The sequence below is a fragment of the Dipodomys spectabilis genome, unplaced genomic scaffold (assembly GCF_019054845.1).
Source record: "Dipodomys spectabilis isolate Male_0828 unplaced genomic scaffold, ASM1905484v1 ptg000015l, whole genome shotgun sequence".
NCBI classification, from domain to species: domain Eukaryota; kingdom Metazoa; phylum Chordata; class Mammalia; order Rodentia; family Heteromyidae; genus Dipodomys; species Dipodomys spectabilis.
Genome location: NW_024870692.1, coordinates 3273215 through 3290307, shown reverse-complemented (window position 1 = coordinate 3290307; position 17093 = coordinate 3273215). Strand labels below are relative to the sequence as shown.

Sequence of the window (17093 nt, the reverse complement as noted above, 5' to 3'; positions counted from 1 at the left end):
AGCAACTTCTAAGAAATGTTAAAGATTAACTCTATGTTAGGCATGTATGCTAAACCCTTAAGATTTAAGAGAGATCTTACTGTATGAAATGTGCTGTTGAAAAATATGACACGAAAGCTCATGAAAATTGCACTTAACAAAAATCTATTAACAGATACTTATAAAAATGCTATACTCCTCATGAAGTCACAAAACAGCTTCATCTTTATAGCCATTTACCTACATTAATATTTAATTGTGGCTAGAAGGCTCCATTTTATGAAATTTTATATTATAAATTGCTATTGTGGTGTTAAAAAAGAATCAAATCCAAATCAAGTTGCTTGCACATGGTTATTATTACTAAACTTTTTAAAGGAATTACAGATTCTTAAAGCAGGTCTAAGAAATAATACAAAGGATTCTGTGTGAACAATTGGATTTACAAAACCAAAGTACACTGTTATAAATTGTTAAATGCTTTCACCACAGGATCCTGCTTGTCTTTTTAGAGCATCTACTACTTCCCTCCTATTGGACACCTCAGCCCTGGGTTCATGTCTCTAATTTGGACATTTACAGGTTTTTGTATAAACAGTAAGTCTTTATTTCTCTGAAGTGCCATGGGCACAACTTCTAGGTTGCAATAGGGTAGCTGCATTTTTATTGTTTAAGCACTGCTAAATAAACTGTTTTCACAGTGGCTATATAATTTTACATTCCTATCAGCAATGAATGAGTGATTCTGCACATCCTCACCAGCCATTTGATGCTGTCACTTAAAAAAATATTTTAGCAATTCTGACAGGCGTTTAGTGTTATCTCACTGAGGATTTATTTACTATTTATTGCTTTTCAGTAGTTGTACAAAGATATGTCAAATTCAACTTGTCAGTTTGTGAGCACAATGCATTTTTATCAGTTACCCCTTTCATTATTTTCCTCCATCTCTCCCAAGCTCATCCATTTCCTCAACTTATTTGTTGCCAATTTTCACTGAGGTTTTAATTCATATTTCCTTAATGAATGACTAGTGTTGCCAATTATCTTTTCAAGTGTTCATCTGCCATGTGTACATCCTCTTTTTTTTTTTTTTGTTGGTCATGGGGCTTGAACTCTGGGCCTGGGCACTGTGCCTCAGCTCTTCAGCTCAAGGCAAGCGCTCTACCACTTGAGCTACAGCGCCACTTCCGGTTTTCTGGTGGTTTATTGGAGATAGAAGTCTCACGGTCTCTCCTGCCCTGGCTGGCTTTGAACCGCGATCCTCAGATCTCAGCCTCTTCAGTAGCTAGGATTACAGGCGTGAGCCACCAGCGCCCGGCTGTGTACATCCTCTTCGATGCAATATCTGCCCATGTCTTTTGCTCCACTTCTAGTCATTATTTAAAAAAAACTAAACCACTGAGTTTTGGGAGTTTTATATTCTAGATACTAGACCTTTGTTGATATGTGGCTTGCATGTATTTTCTTTCAACCTGTAGATTTTGTTACACAACAGTCTTTCAAAAAACACAAATTTTTGAAGGCTAAAATCAATTGTCGTTGAATCATTTTTTTTTGGTGACAAGAATGCCTACAACCAGATCTCAAAGACTTTCCCCTAATTTTTTCCCTCTGAATGATGACTATTTCACATTTAAGTTCACAATCCATTTTTGAGTTAGCTTTTATGTCACATGTGAGACTCAAGTTGCTAACCCTTTACCAATTATTACACTGAAAGCTAGGAGACTGATTCATCCCATTTTACTTTTTTTTTTTTTTTTTTTAATTTCTGAGTTGTTTCAACTCCCATAGTCTTTTGCCTTTCCACATACATTTTATAATATTGCCTGTTGCCACAAATTGGAATTTTGTTTGAGTAGAAGCACTATTAAACTTTGTCAATTTGTAAAGAAGTATCATCTTTCCCTTATTTCTTTTTTTTTTGGTTGGTCATGGGGCTTGAACTCTGGGCCTGGGCGCTGTCCCTCAGCTCTTCAGCTCAAGGCGAGCGCTCTACCACTTGAGCTACAGCGCCACTTAAGAAGTATCATCTTTTTAAGCTTTAATATACAAAACAATGAACATAGATTATCTTTCTGTTTGGGACTTTTCTACTTTTTTCATCAGTGTCTTCTAATTATCAGTATATTCATATTTTGTATGTGTTCTTAGAGTTACACCTATTTATTTTATTTTTGTGATTATGAATTGTATTATGATATTCATATATCACTAGCATACATAAATACAATTTTTGTATCTTGTATCTATTAACTTTGCTGAACTGTCTTAGCTTTATTCCTGAGATTTTCTACTGAAACAATATGCCATCCACTAGTACAGTTTTATTTCTTCCTTTGAGTTACATGGCTTTTTATGGCAGTACTGGGGTTTGAACATGATGTCGGGCCTGCTAGTCAAATGCTCCACTACTGGAGCCACATGCCCAGACCGTTTTGCTTTAGATGTTTTTCAAGTAGATGTTTGCAATTTTGCTTAGGACCAGCCTTGGACTTGACCCTCCTACCTTTGCCTCCAGCCTAGAAAGGGTTATAGATGTCCTAGTTTTGCACAAGCACACAATTTGTTGAGATGAAGTCACGATATTTTTCTTGATCTTGACTGAAAAAGCGGCCAAGTGCCAGTGGCTCAGACCTGTAATCCCAACTATTCAGGAGGATGAAATCTTAGGATCATGGTTCAAAGCCAGGCAAGACAAATTACCAAAAAGCCAGAAGTAGAACTGTGGAACCACCAAAAAGCCACAAATAGAACTGTGTATAGTATAGATATTTTACATAAACATCCACATATATACATTGAAACTCTGTTGGGATTTTGCTCAAAATTTTTGTTAAAGAATCTATTAAAAACTATCAGCCTGTACTTTTCTCTTTTTTTAATATTGTTTTTAATTTTAGTGTTGGGACAGTATTAATTTCATGAAATAAAAAGTATTCTATTATCTTATTTTCTTAAAAAATATGGTCTGGAATTGGTGTTCATTCCTTCATTAAACATATGTTTAGTATTGTTCTCTGGTGAAACCATCTGGTCTTAGAGATTTCTTTGAGGGAAGTTTCAAAACTATAAATTCAACTTCCTTAATAGATCATAGGCTATTCAAATTATTTCAAGAGCCTGCAGACAGCTGAACACATTGAAGATCCTAGAGGCTGGGTGAGCCCAGACAGGGCAGAGTCCCTAGGACTCCTCCCATACTCAATCTATCTGTTTCTTCATCTACCTAGCCACTTATTTTCCTAACATCTCATCTATATTTCATCTTGTGAGGTTAATCATATGAAAGATACAGTTAAGTAATTCCAGATGAGGCTAAAACACCCACTATTTAACAAGTCTTCACCAGATCTGAGTAATTCCACTAGGAAGTCAGAAGTCTGCATTGACTCACTGGATTTTACAAAGCCATACATAAGCTTCTTATGTTACTGTAGGATTATGGGATGCCTAAGAAGTTGAATCCACCTTGCGGTGATTATAGGTATATAAAAAACGAAAAGTTGAACATAAAAGGAGAGGATGAAGATAAAATGGGTCCTTACAAGATAGTATGAGCTGTGGCTCAAGTGGTAGAGCGCTAGCCTTGAGCTGAAGAGGTCAGGGACAGCGCCCAGGCCCACAGTTCAGGCCCCATGACCGACAATAAAAAAAAAAAAAAGTATGAGCTGCAAAACCCTTAAATCCTTATATTGGAACTTGTAGAGTCTTACTGGCTGACAAAAAAAAAAAATACAACTTGGTTATTTCACACTGGGTAAGGCTGATTTTTCTTCTTTTGAGAAACTGATCCATTTACAGTATTCTTTCTTATCCTTTTGTGTCTGCAAGACTTATAGTAAACTTTTAGTTTGTTATTGATGTTGATAATTTGCACTGTCTTTCCTGTCAGTCTTGCTATGTTTGTTGGTTTAACTGATGTTAAAAAAAAATCCAGCTTTTTGTTGCACTGGTTTTGTTCCCAACTTCACTAAAATCTGTTTTCATTTCTTTCCTTCTATTTTCCTAAGTTTTATTTTCCTTTTCAGTTTTTAATTGCCAGGTGCTGGTGGCTCATGCCAACAATCCTAGCTACTCAGGAGGCTGAGATCTGAGGATTGTGGTTCAAAGCCAGCCCATGCAGGAAAGTCTGTGAGATTCTTATCTCTGATAAACCACCAGAAAACCAGAAGTGGTGCTGTGGCTCAAGTGGTAGAGTGCTCGCCTTGAGCTGAAGAGCTGAGGAACAGCACCCAGGCCCACAGTTCAAGCCCCATGAATAGCAAAAAAAAAAAAAAAAAAAGATTAATTTGAGACTTTTCTTTTCTACTGTGTGCATTTAATACTATACATTAGAAGTACATTTGATTTCTATGTGTTTGTAGGTTTTTCCAGTTATCTTTTATTCATTGCTAGTTTAGTACCATTGTGATCAGAGAATATAGTTGGTATGACTAAATACTTTGAAACCTACTGAGGTTTATTTTATGGCCTCCCATGTGGCCCATCTTGGAGCATACCCTGTGTGCACCTCAGATAAAAATTCTATCAGTCTTTTGCTTTAAATATCTTACAGCTATGTCTAGTAACTACATATTTTAGGCCTGTGTCTGCTCAGTAAGTGCTCTACAACTTGAACCACATATTTAGCCTGGACTGGCTTCAGCCCAGAATCCTACCTTTGCCTCCAGCCTCCGGCATAGCCAGGACTACAGACATGTAGCATCATTCCTAGATTGTTAACTTTGACATAGTGTCTAAGTATCTTTTTGCCTGGGCTGGCCTTAGCTGTAATCCTATGTGTCATATCTTCACCATCAGGATTTCTTATGCTAGTTCTGGACTATTCTCAGGACTGGATGTATATGACATAGCTCTTGATCTTGGCCATGTGTACACCATTTCTTTTGCTGAAACCTTCTACTTTTGCTGAGATTATTTTTCATTTGTTTCAAGCATGTTCCTAACTGAGGCATTTAAAAATCTTAGCTCAAGGATACACACATATATCCTCTCCCAGTATCTCACTACCTACTATCTTAGGACTGTGGCCCCTCAATTTTGAACCTCTACAACCATGAGCTAAAACAAACCTTTCTTTGTAAAGTTTAAAGCATAATCTTAGTCTAGTAATTCTAGTATCTTTCTCATCTTGGTATTGGCATCTACAGCTGTTTTCATTTGATTTGAGAGCTTCCTGGTTTTAGGAGAGATTTTCATTGGAATCTTGGACATTCTGTAGGCTAAATTATGAGAGTCTACATCTTATTTAAACTCCCGTTCTAATTGGCTTCCTTTGACAGTACTATAACAAGGGGGTATGGTTTCACTTCATCACTGTTAAATAATAGTGGGAAACCTCCTTAGTTGTCCAGAGATGGTACATATAGTGCCTCACTTTTTTTTCTGTAAAAAGTGGTTATTTTCTAAGAGCTCTCTGTGTTACCAAGATGACCATTTCCTGGTTCTTTGTCTAGAGTGAGCTTTTTTTCCCCTGTGCCCATTGGGCCTTTTGCAGTTTGTCAGTTTCTCTAGTAGGCATTATGAAGTATGAAACAAAAATGAAAACCAAGGAAGTTAATATTTTGTTTTCACAGGTATAAGATCTGAAATTGGTCTGCTTTGTTTCACTCCATCTTTCAGAAAATTCTTGTATTTATTTCATAATGAGGAAAAGTAAGTTGGCAGAAGTATCTTGGCAATCACTTTCATGCATAACCAGTCATATTAAGAAAGCTAAGTTATCTGGGCACCGGTGACTCATGCCTGTAATCCTAGCTATTTAAAAACGCTGAAGTGAGGACTGCAGTTTCAAGCCAGCCTAGGCAGAAAAGTCTCCACGAGACTCTTATCTCCAATAAACTACTCAAAAAAGCTGGAAGTAGTGCTGTAGTTCAAGTGGTAGAGAGCTAGCCTTGAGCACAAAGAGGCTCAGGGACAGTGCCCAGACCCTAAGTTCAAGCCCCAGGACTGGCCAAAAAGAAAAAAGAAAATTTAAGTTTGATCCTACTCTTTCCATTTAAAAAAATTATTTAAAAACTTTCTTTGATCTTCAAAAAGTTATAGAAGGAGGGTTATATGTCAATCTTAGTATCAACTGCTTCTTGATCAGTCACTCCTTCAGTCATTTTCCCCCATCCCATCTGTTCCTTCCCTCCTTAATTCTACCCTTTTAGATCACAAAATTGTCCCTCATCTTTTTGTTTCTTTGTAAGTCTTTCTATATAGCTCAGACTGGTTCTAAACTTGTGATTCTCCTGCTTCTGCCTCCCAAGTGCTGAGGTTACAGGTGTACCATGATACCTGGCATCATTTTATTCATTCATTCATTCATTCATTCATTCATTCGTCAGTCATGGGGCCTAAACTCTGGGACTAGGCGCTGTCCCTAGGCTCTTCAGCTCAAGGCTAGTGCTCTACCACTTGAGCCACAGTGCCACTTCCGGCTTTTTCTGCTTATGTGGTGCTGAAGAATAGAAGCCAGGGCCTCATGCATGCAAGACAAGAACTCTATCACTGAGCCACCTTCCTAGCCCCTACCTGGCATCATTTTAAAACACTTTATCAAGTGATAAAGTATTTTTTAGGTTTTTTTAGATAATAATGGATAATTATGTGATGCTTATTTATAAGTTCTTTACAAATAAAATCATGTCAGAAAATTTCTTACAATCTGGCTTTTGGTAGGCAAATTAATTTTCACTGTTAAAATCCTGTTCTCTCACAAATGAAGCAAATCTCTGCTCAGATCAAATTTAATCACTTTAGTAATCACAACTGAATTTTTTTGTAATAAGTCCCACCAAAGCATTCAGGTATATATTTCATTTAAATATTCAGCTAAAACGATAGCAGTAATGTACCCTTAATAAATACTACTACTTGTTATAGTAAAATTCAGACAAGTTTGGATTTTAGTTCTTAAAATCAAGATGTATATTGTTAATAATTAATAAGGTCATGTTTCAGATGTCTTGAATTCCTTCTTCCTCATAAAGTGGTCTTTATGATTTTTTCAAACGCAGTATTTCTAAGAGAAGAACTTCTCTTTGAAACAGGTATTTACATGTCTATCTGAAGTTGGACAAAGGTGGAACAGATTTCTCACTGGGTGTTATATAACATGGAATGTTACTCTTATCTATCAACAAGTTGTCATTATTGGAAAATGCATTTAAAATCATCACAAGATATTTCATTGAATTAGGTAATTATAATATTTTACCTAAGAAAGAATTCTTCAGTGAAAATACAAGTGCTATAGATTTAAAGGTTAATTAGAAGAGCTGCAGGCATTATTCTTAAATATTTACTGACTGGTGCTAGAAACATGGCTTACATGGATGAATGACTGCTAACAAGCACAAAACCCTGAGTTTCATCCCCAGAATTGCCAAAACAAGCAAAACAAAAAACCAAACATGTACTGACTGTAGAACTATGTTGAAGATAGTGTTGTTTTCTAGAATTTCCTGCAGTAGAAATTAGCAATACTTTGAATAATTTCTTAGCCTGATTTCCTTTTGTTAAAATAAAAACACAGTAATACATTTACCTTACGTAGTATATATATAAATACTATATTGAAATACATACAATATAAAAATGATGCATTAAAAAACTAACTATGCAGGATTAGTGGAAACAATTGAAATAATGTGAATTTCATCTAGTAAAGATGGCAGAATCTCCGGGCTTTGAATAATGTTACCCAGCAGTAATATTATATAGATATAGTAACACAATACAGGTCTCAAGAAAGCTTCAGAAGATTACAATCTCATAGAAAATGAATGTTAGAGCCAGGTGCTAGCCACTCTTAATCTCAGCTAGTTGGGGACTAAGATGGGCAGGACAATGGTTTAAGGTCAGATTAGGTGGGAAAGAAACTATAGATAGTGATATCTTTTCAATCCATGGCTGGGCACAGTGGCACAAGTCTGTTGTTTAAAGCTACACAGGAAGCTGACACTGGGAGGATCACAGTTCCAGACCAATTTGGGCAAAAAAAAAAAAAATCTTTCTGAGACTCTTATCTACACAAAGGGAAGCTAGCATATTTGTGATTCCAGCAATGATGGGGAGCCTAATGTAGACAAAAATTGGCTCAAGCATGTGCCAAGACCAAAAGCAAGCCAAATATGCTAAAAGTAACTAGGAGGGAAGAGGAATCAAAGCTAGAAGTGTGGTTCAGGGGGCAGAACACAAACCTAGCAAGGCCAAGTTCAAACCCTGAATTCAAACCCCCAGTACCACTACAAAAACAAAACACAGTAATGTTATAAGGTATTTCAAAAGAAAGATAAAAAGTACTTTATGGCATTCAAGGGTTATCATGGACCAGAAGACTTTGGAAGTGAGCACCAGTAAATAAATGTTAAGATATATGAAACATTTCTGGAAGTAAAAAGATGATGCACATTTAAAAGGGCCTCTTATTTTTACCTCTTCTACATTGGAAGCAGTCTTGGCAGAAGTTTCCATGAAGATAAGTCCATGTTCTCGTGCAAAAGCTTCGCCTTCTTCTTTTTTTACTTCTCTTCTAGATTCTAAATCACTAAACCCAGGATACAAAAGGGTCACATTATTAATCAACACAGTACAAGGCTCCCGTGACAAGTGTACCGTAGAATTCTAAGTTAAGCTGACCATTCTTTTCAATTAACTTTTAACACTTGACTGTACTATTCATAGTATTGTAAAGGTCAAAATGCCTAGAATACACTGTCTACTTTTAAAAAAACCCAACAATCCAGCAAAAGAAAGATTCCTAGTTAAGAGTCACAGAATGCAAACACCTGAAGGGAGCTGCCAGTCCAACATCCTGCTTCTGAGCAGTGGATTACCAAGAAAAACATTTTGCTCAAAGAAAATGATTTGAAAGATGAGGGCTTATTTTTTCATCTTTTGATCATTCTACATTTCTATGAAATATGGTTCCAACTCCCAGAAGTCCTAAGAAATTGTTCAATTCAATCCAAAGTGTTCAAAAAACAATTAGATCATTAATCTTAGTTTGTTTCTGTTTCTCTTTAGAGCAAAAACTATGGGAAAAGGGTAGAGACAAAAAGAAAGACAAAGCCTAAGCCAAGCCAGAAAGTTTGGAAGAAACTATTCAACTGAGTTTCACCTTACCAGAATTATATTAGTGCAGAAGAAGGAAAAGTAGCAATCTTTTTCTACTGTGGTTTTTTTCGTGTGTGAAAGTTTAAAAAACTTTATTATTTATTATTACTTTATAATAGCTGTGAAATTCCATCTATACTTGATACATAATTTTATCAGATTTCAGATTTCTTTCATCTCATTTAAGCTGCTTCCATTACTTATGTCTCTATCTTTTACTGTTTTTTGACCTTTTTTGTTTAGATTCTATTACAGTACTTTTTCTATTAAAAACTCATCCTTGCTGGGCACTGGTGGCTCATGCCTGTAATCCTATCTACTTAGGAGACTGAGAGCTGAGAATAGTAGTTTGAAGCCAACCTTGGTAGGAAAGTCTGTGAGACTCTTATCCCCAATTAACCACCAAAAATCTTCCAAAGAAGTGGAGCTATGGTAGAGTGATAGGTAGCCTTTAGCAAAAACACTCAGAGACAGTGCTCAGTTCCTGAGTTCAAACCCCAGATCTCCACCCACAAAACAAAAACCCCAAAACTTTCATCCTTTTAAATTCTGCTTCCTATTTCTTATATAAGCATTTTTTTTATTTTAATTTTTTTTGCCGTTCCTGGGGCTTGAACTCTGGGGCTGGGCTCTATCCCTGGGCTTCTTTTGCTCAAGGTGAGCACTCTACCACTTGAGCCACAGAGTCACTTGCAGCTTTTTCTGAGTAGTTTACTGGAGATAAGAGTCTCACAGACTTTCCTGCCCAAGCTGGCTTTGAATTGCGATCCTCAGATCTAGCCTCCTGAGTAGCTAGGATTACAGATGTGAGCCAGCTGTACCTGGCTTATATAACCATTTTAAGTGCCACAGTAAGAAAAATTTGTGTCATCTGTCATTCTGACTGGGTAACTTCCCTTCTCAAATTCCTTCACTGGCTTCCTACTACTTAATGCATCTAATTTAAAATTTGATTCTTCCTTATTTTGATATCTATCCCAATTCACTTTTTCCAGTAACATTTTATTTTTCTCTGTCCTTTTTCATTAGATTCTTACATATGATCCTATGAGTACTAAAACATTTTTTTTCTTTTTTTTTATTGTGAAAATACTGTACAGAGGGATTACAATTACATGGGCAAGATAATGAGTACATTTCTTATCAAGCATTGTAGCCTCCTCCTTTGTTTCCCATCCATTCCCATCCTCCCTCCGACCCCCCACCCCATCCTCCTCCCCCCCCACCAAAGTTGTAAAGTTCATTTTCTACACAACGACTTGTACATCTCATTGTTGCAATGGGTCCACCTGTATCCCTATTTAAATGATTTGTTTTTCCCCTTCCCCTCCACAAATTATACCGACATGTAATACAGTGGAAGCAGGGGTTATACTGTGGGGGAGGGTAAAACATTTCTTATGTAAACACTATGCTCAGTTTTTCCTCTATGTATTTGAATTTTTATAATGCACATGTCACTTAAGTATTATCTCTTAATAAACCTGTTTTGATTAAAATAATAAACTTTAAAATCATATTTATACAATGTTACTTTAGAATCTTTTTTAATAGCTTGAGTTATAACTGACAGAAAAGTAGTTGAAATTAAATACATATCTATGTATGTCAATCAGCATTTGGACTGCCAATTAACTTGGGGCCATGACAAATAAATCTGCTATAACCATGTGTGCAATACTTTACATATGAAAATATATTTTTGTTGTTAATATGGATAAACATCTAGGAGTAATGTATAGACAGTACAGTGGATATATGTTCAGTTTCTAGAGGAACTACTCAATTTTTTCCAAAGTGGTAGATCCCACTAGCGGTTATCTTCTTCAACAATTCAAGGACCTTTTAATGAAAAGATTAACGTTTCCTTCACTGTGTAAGTGCCTCTATCAAAAATTGACTGACCATACAGGTATAGATATACTTAGTGATATATTTTCTGTTATAAAGTGGGATCTTTAATGCTCCACAGAAGTTCATAGGTTGAAGGGTTAGCCCCCAGCAGATGGTGCTACTGGGAGGTGGTAAAAACTTTAGGAGGTTGGGCCTACTTAAGACAGAAATTAGGTTAGCAGGAGTGTGCTTTTCAGGGGATAATGGAACCCTGTCTCCCTCCACCTTTTGTACTACCATGAGGTAAGTAGTTTCTGCCATGATGTACTACTACTGCCTTGTCACAGAATCAAAAGCAACAGAGCCAAATTACCAGGGCCTGAGATGTAAAACTATGAGCTAAAACAAACCTTTTCTTTTTAAAGTAATTTTTTCCTTATTTTTCCATAACAACAGAAAGATAATAATTATGTCAATATCAGATTTAGTAGCTTTATATAATAAATCTTAAAACCACAGTACTAAAATAAGTAAATCCTTCAATTCTGTTCACCTTAAAGTTGTTAGTTATGGCAGTGTATAGCTTTGGCATTGTATACAAATTTTAAAGTCACCTTGTCAATATTTATCATTGTCTAAAAAACTCTCCAAGTAAAATAACACTGAAAAAAACAACATCAGTTTGACACTAATATAAAGCTAATAATTACTAAACAACATTAACAATGTTTTAGGACTTTAAAATTCATTTATTTCATCACTGCATAGTATTAATAATTGAAACAATGAACCTTAAATTTAAAAAAAGAAGTAGCAATTTTTTGAGTTCTGCAGACTTATTTCTACTGCCAAGTATTTAAAACAACTTAGATAATTCCTAACAGTTACTTCCTCAGGTAGATGAGCTTTATCTCAGTAGTCAGATAAAACTCTAGATTATTTTAAAAAGTATACCTTTGAACAAAAAATATCAAATAATAACAATAACAGTCATTTCTAAGAGAGTTTATTGTATGTATTTTAAAAATCTAAAGAAATACTTTTTTTTTTTTTTTTGGTCGATCATGGGGCTTTAACTCTGGGCCTTGGTGCTAACCCTGAGTTCTTCAGCTCAAGGCAAACACTCTACTACCACTTGAGCCACAGCGCCACTTCCGGTTTTCTGGTGGGTAACTGGATATAAGCATCTATGGACTTTCCTGCCCCGCTGGCTTTGAACCATGTTCCTTAGCTCTCGGCCTCCTGAATAGCTAGGATTACAGGTGTGAGCCACCAGCGCCCAGCTCTAATCTTTTAAAAATAGTCAATCAATTCCATGTAGGCAAATTTACAAAAAAGTATTCACATATATAGTAAACTACATGTTCGTCACTAATGTCAAGTAAGCTCCAAACCCATCCTTTTACCTTTTATTTCCAATAAGCATTATGACCATGTTGGAATTGGAATGCTGGCGGGCATCTTCTAACCAGGTTGTCAAATGATTGAATGTATCTCTCCTAAACAACATAAAACAGTGGTTACTTTTGCAAACCATTCCCTTAGAAGTCCACAATAAACAGTATACATTATGTTCACATTAACCATTTTTAGTCTTATCTACTTACATGAGAAGCATGTATCATGTCTGGGCTTAGAGTACATTGATTACATATCAGTTTAGAAATTATATGCAATCACAACTGAGAAAATTGCAATGAATAAATATTACCAACGCCATTAATTTGAGATGCTTATCTAAATAAGAACAGGGGCCAAGCACCAGGGGCTCACTCTTATAATCCTAGCTACTCAGTAAAGAAAGACTGGAGGATCATAGTTTGAAGCCAGCCTACACAGAAAAATTCCTGAGACTATTTTCAGTTAACTAGCAAAAAAGCCAGACTGGAGGTATGGCTCAGTGGTAGACTGTTAGCTGTGAGTGAGTTATCAAGCTCTAGAACAGGCATAAATAATGAATGAATGAATGAATGAATGAATGAATGAGAAAAGGAATTCAGTTGCAGGAATTTTATAGTAAATTTAAATTGGAGTTAAGACAGTTTTAAAGATGAGTAGCATAGAAATAAAGAAAAGCTATACTTATTAATATTAGCCATGCTTATTTAGAAATATTTTCTTGTACTTTCTTGGCAAAACTAACTAGTACTCACCTTGTAATATCATACACTAGTAAAGCCCCCGCTGCCCCTCTGTAATATGACCTTGTGATAGATCGAAAGGACTCTTGTCCTGCCTGTGAGAAGAGAAAAGGTTGAGTTTTCCTTAAAATGACATCCACTATATTTTTATGTTATTTATACATTAGTCTATGAGGAAGAAGGGAAGGAAAGAATAAAGAAGAAAACTTCATCAGTCTTTAAAAAAATGTATTGTCAAGATTATGTATAGGGGGTTCAGTTACATATGTAAGGTTGTGAGTACATTTCTTGTCTAACTTGTTACCCCTCCCTCATTTTTCTCCCACTTTCCCTCCCTGCTAACACCCCCTCAAATTGTACAGTTCATTTCCAAGATATTGTCTTATGAGTATCAGTCTTAAGCAAAAGTCACATAATACCACTGCTCAAAAGTCACTAGGATGCATAAGCAGCCATTCCTGCAACCATCTTCACACCTTCAAACAAGACCCTTAACCCTTTCTGGCAATCCCTGACATCCCAATTTACTGAATGGCTTCACAATACATGAATCATTATTAGAGCACAGAATGGACTCCTAGCAACTAAGCTCTGAAGACAAATTTGAAAGGAAACAAATAACCCAGAGCCTCATATTTGAATTCAATAACCAATTCCCTGGGGCAGCTGTTGACACTAGAATAAATAAAGTCCATTGTAAATAAATGATGAATGACATCTTTACGCCCACCATCTGCTGGTGTAAAGGTTGTTGGAAGGCCATGGATGCAGATTTTATCAGTTATATCAGAAGCTGCAGTGAGCTTTCAATAGTCACAAGATGGAATTGTTTGAGTAATCATTTTATTATAAAAAACAGAAAATGGTTCTGAATGTATTTAATTATCTTCTGTATATTTATTTCCCTATATTTGATATATAGTTTGTTAAAAAGCACCAGGATGTAAGTCATCTCTATATCCACTTATGAAACACACTAAAGATTATGCAAACTTAAATAATTTTTTTCTAATTCACAGTACTAACATTCTGTTTTTTTGTTTTTTGTTTTTTTTTGTCCATCATAGTGCTTGAACTTTGGGCCTGGGCACTGGCCCTGAGCTCTTCAGCTCAAGGCAAGTACTCTACCACTTGAGCCACAGTGCCACTTCCAGTTTTCTGGTGGTTAACTGGAGATAAGAGTCTCTGGACTTTCCTGCCCAGGTTGGCTTTTATCTGTGATCCTCAGATCTCAGTCTCCTGAGTAGCTAGGCCACTGGTGCCAGGCTTAACATTGTTTTTAAGAAAGGTTGATGAGGAGTATAGGTTGATGAGGAGTATGATTACTGCCTCTGAGTTTAAAACCAAGACAGCTTATATCATAAGTTATTTTATATTTTTAATCTGTAGTGCTGGGGATAGTACATGCTAGGCAAGTGCCTACCAATGAGCTAACATCCTCAGCTCTAATCACTTCTATCTTTGAGAATAATTAGGTAAACATAAAGATGGTTTTAACTTTTTTTTTCCCCAAGTCTATTGACTTGAAAAACAGTCAGGTTTACATATACTCTCAGTTCTGATTTTCCAATGTAAATATAAAGCCTAGTTCTGCCCCAATAAGCTCCCTAAGAGCTTATTCCTGGGCTCTCCAACTAAATTTCCTTCAATATCACTTATCCTTAGTGCCTAGACTCAGTTTAATACATAGAAAGCTTGCTGAATGGAAGAAGAAAACCAAATGTCTTAGCTACATGCACAAAACTGTCAATCCTCTATCCTACTTAAATAGGTGGTTTTGCTAAAAATTCAATAACTTTTATATAGAAATTCACAACAAAAACTCTTTTTTTGGCAAAAAGTCTAGCCCTTAGAATGTTTTATGCTAAATTAAGAGAAAGCCATCACATTAAAAAAGCTGCAAAAATAACCAACCCATTTCACATTTTGAGGATAAAAATCAATGACTCTAGCAGGACACTGGAGGCTCATGTCTATAATCCTAGCTACTTAGGAGGTTGAGATGAGGATCATCATTTGAAGACAGCCTGGACAGCAAAGTCTGTGAGACTCATCTCCAATAAACTACTCTGAAAAAGCCAGAAATGGTGCTATGGCTCAAGTGGTAGAGCACTAACCTTGAGCACAGAGAGGCTCAGGGATAGAGCCCAGGATCTGAGTTCAAGCCCCAGGACCAAAAAATAAATTAAAAAAAAAAAAAAAGATCAATGATACCTAGAAGCACAAAATTATATATATGTGTATATAATACCTTTCTAAACAGTCCTTTAAAATATAAATTTAAAATGGACTAGAGATTCATTTTCCTTTTCTAATTGCTTAGCATGGGAAAACTTAAGATTAAAAACTCCCCCTCTCCTCCCACGGGTCATAGGGCTTTAACTCTGGGCCTGGGCGCTGTTCTTCAGCTCTTTAGCTCAAGGCTAGGGCTCTACCACTTGAGCCAAAGTGCCAAATAACAAAAAGGGAAATAAACTTAGGAAAAGGAAAAAAAAAAACTCCTATAAATCTTCCCCAAATCATCCCCAAATCTGCAAAGAACAGAAAATATGTTCCAAAATGGAAATGACTTCTACAATGCACTAATTCATACTGAATCCACTAAATCTGTAAATTTTTTTTTTTTTTGGCTGGTCATGGGGTTTGAACTTTGGGCCTGGATGCTTCCCTCAGCTCTTAAGCTCAAAGCTAGTGCTCTACTACTTGAGCCACAGCACCATTTTCAGTTTTCTGGTGTTTTTTTTGGACATAAGAGTCTCACAGACTTTCCTGCTGGGGCTAGCTTTGAACCATGATCCTCAGATCTCAGCCTGAGTAGCTAGGATTACAGGCATGAGTCACCAACGCCCAGCTAAATCTCGATTTGTAAAAAAAAAGTTTTATGGCTGGGAATGTGGCTTAGTGATACAGTGCTTGCCTAGCAAGCGTGAAGCCCAGGGCTCAATTCCTCAGTATGATATAAACAGAAAAGGCTGGAAGTGGCACTGTGGCTCAAGTGGTAGAGTGCTAGCTTTGAGCCAAAAAAGCTCAGGGACAGCACCCAGGCCCTAAGTTCAAGCCCCAGAACTGGCAAAAAAAAAAAAAAGTTTTATTAAGCTGCTGTACAAGGAATTACAATCCCCTAAGTCATGTTATAAGTACAATGTATCTTGATCAATGTCACTCTTGAATCTGGATTTTGCTTATTAATACACAATCAGACAGAAATGTAAGCAAATAAAAAGTATACATTCTAACCAAAGACTAAAATTTAGCCATGAGTCTTAAATTTATGATTATTTTATAGTAAATGAAGATGCATATTCAGAAGTCTTCAGATTCAAAGCCTGACTTCTTGTATGAGAATAAGACACCTTGGCCTGGTTTCTGGTAATGCTACTGGCAGCCTTGATCAACCTTGTACAATAGTGTTTTGTTATGGTTTCTCTATAATCATATCCAAACTAACAGCAAAAAAGCAATCCAGCGGTGAATTTTCTTGACCATACTAAAACAAAATAATTTGGTTTTTAAGAAGTGTTTTAGGGAAGTGGTGCTGTGGCTCAAGTGGTAGAGCGCTACCCTTGAGCTGAGGGACAGCGCCTGGGCCCAGAGTTCAAGCCCCATGACCAAAAAAAAAAAAAAAAAAAAAGAAAGTGTTTTAGTGCTGGGAAGTGCCTCAGTGGTAGAGTGCTTGCCTTACATACAAGAAGCCTGGATTCAACTTCTCAGCACCACATAAGCAGAAAAAGCCAGAAGTGGCACTGTGGCTCAAGTGGTAGAGCGCTATTCTTGAGCTCAAGAGCTCAGGGACAGGGCTGGGAAGGTGGCTCAGTGGTACAGCAGTTGCCTTGCATGCTTGAGGCCCTGGGTTCGATTCCTCAGCACCTCATAAGCAGGAAAAAAAAGCCAGAAGTGGCGTTGTGGCTCAAGTGGTAGAGCGCTAGCCTTGAGCTGAAGAGCTGAGGGACAGTGCCCAGGCCCAGAGTTCAGACCCCACGACCGGACCCCCCCCCCCAAAAAAAAAAGAGCTCAGGGACAGTGCCCAGG

At 36.7% G+C, this 17093-nt stretch overlaps 1 protein-coding gene across 1 annotated transcript in view; it reads right to left on the bottom strand.

Moving 5' to 3' along the window:
* Nucleotides 1-17093, bottom strand: part of Rab2a (RAB2A, member RAS oncogene family) — an 81106-nt gene that overhangs the window by 21488 nt on the left and 42525 nt on the right. The window contains exons 4-6 of the mRNA XM_042666006.1: nt 13077-13159; nt 12330-12422; nt 8410-8521 (exon numbers count right to left, since the gene is read on the bottom strand). Coding sequence (XP_042521940.1) covers nt 8410-8521; nt 12330-12422; nt 13077-13159 — 288 coding nt within the window. The remainder of the gene's footprint in view (nt 1-8409; nt 8522-12329; nt 12423-13076; nt 13160-17093) is intronic.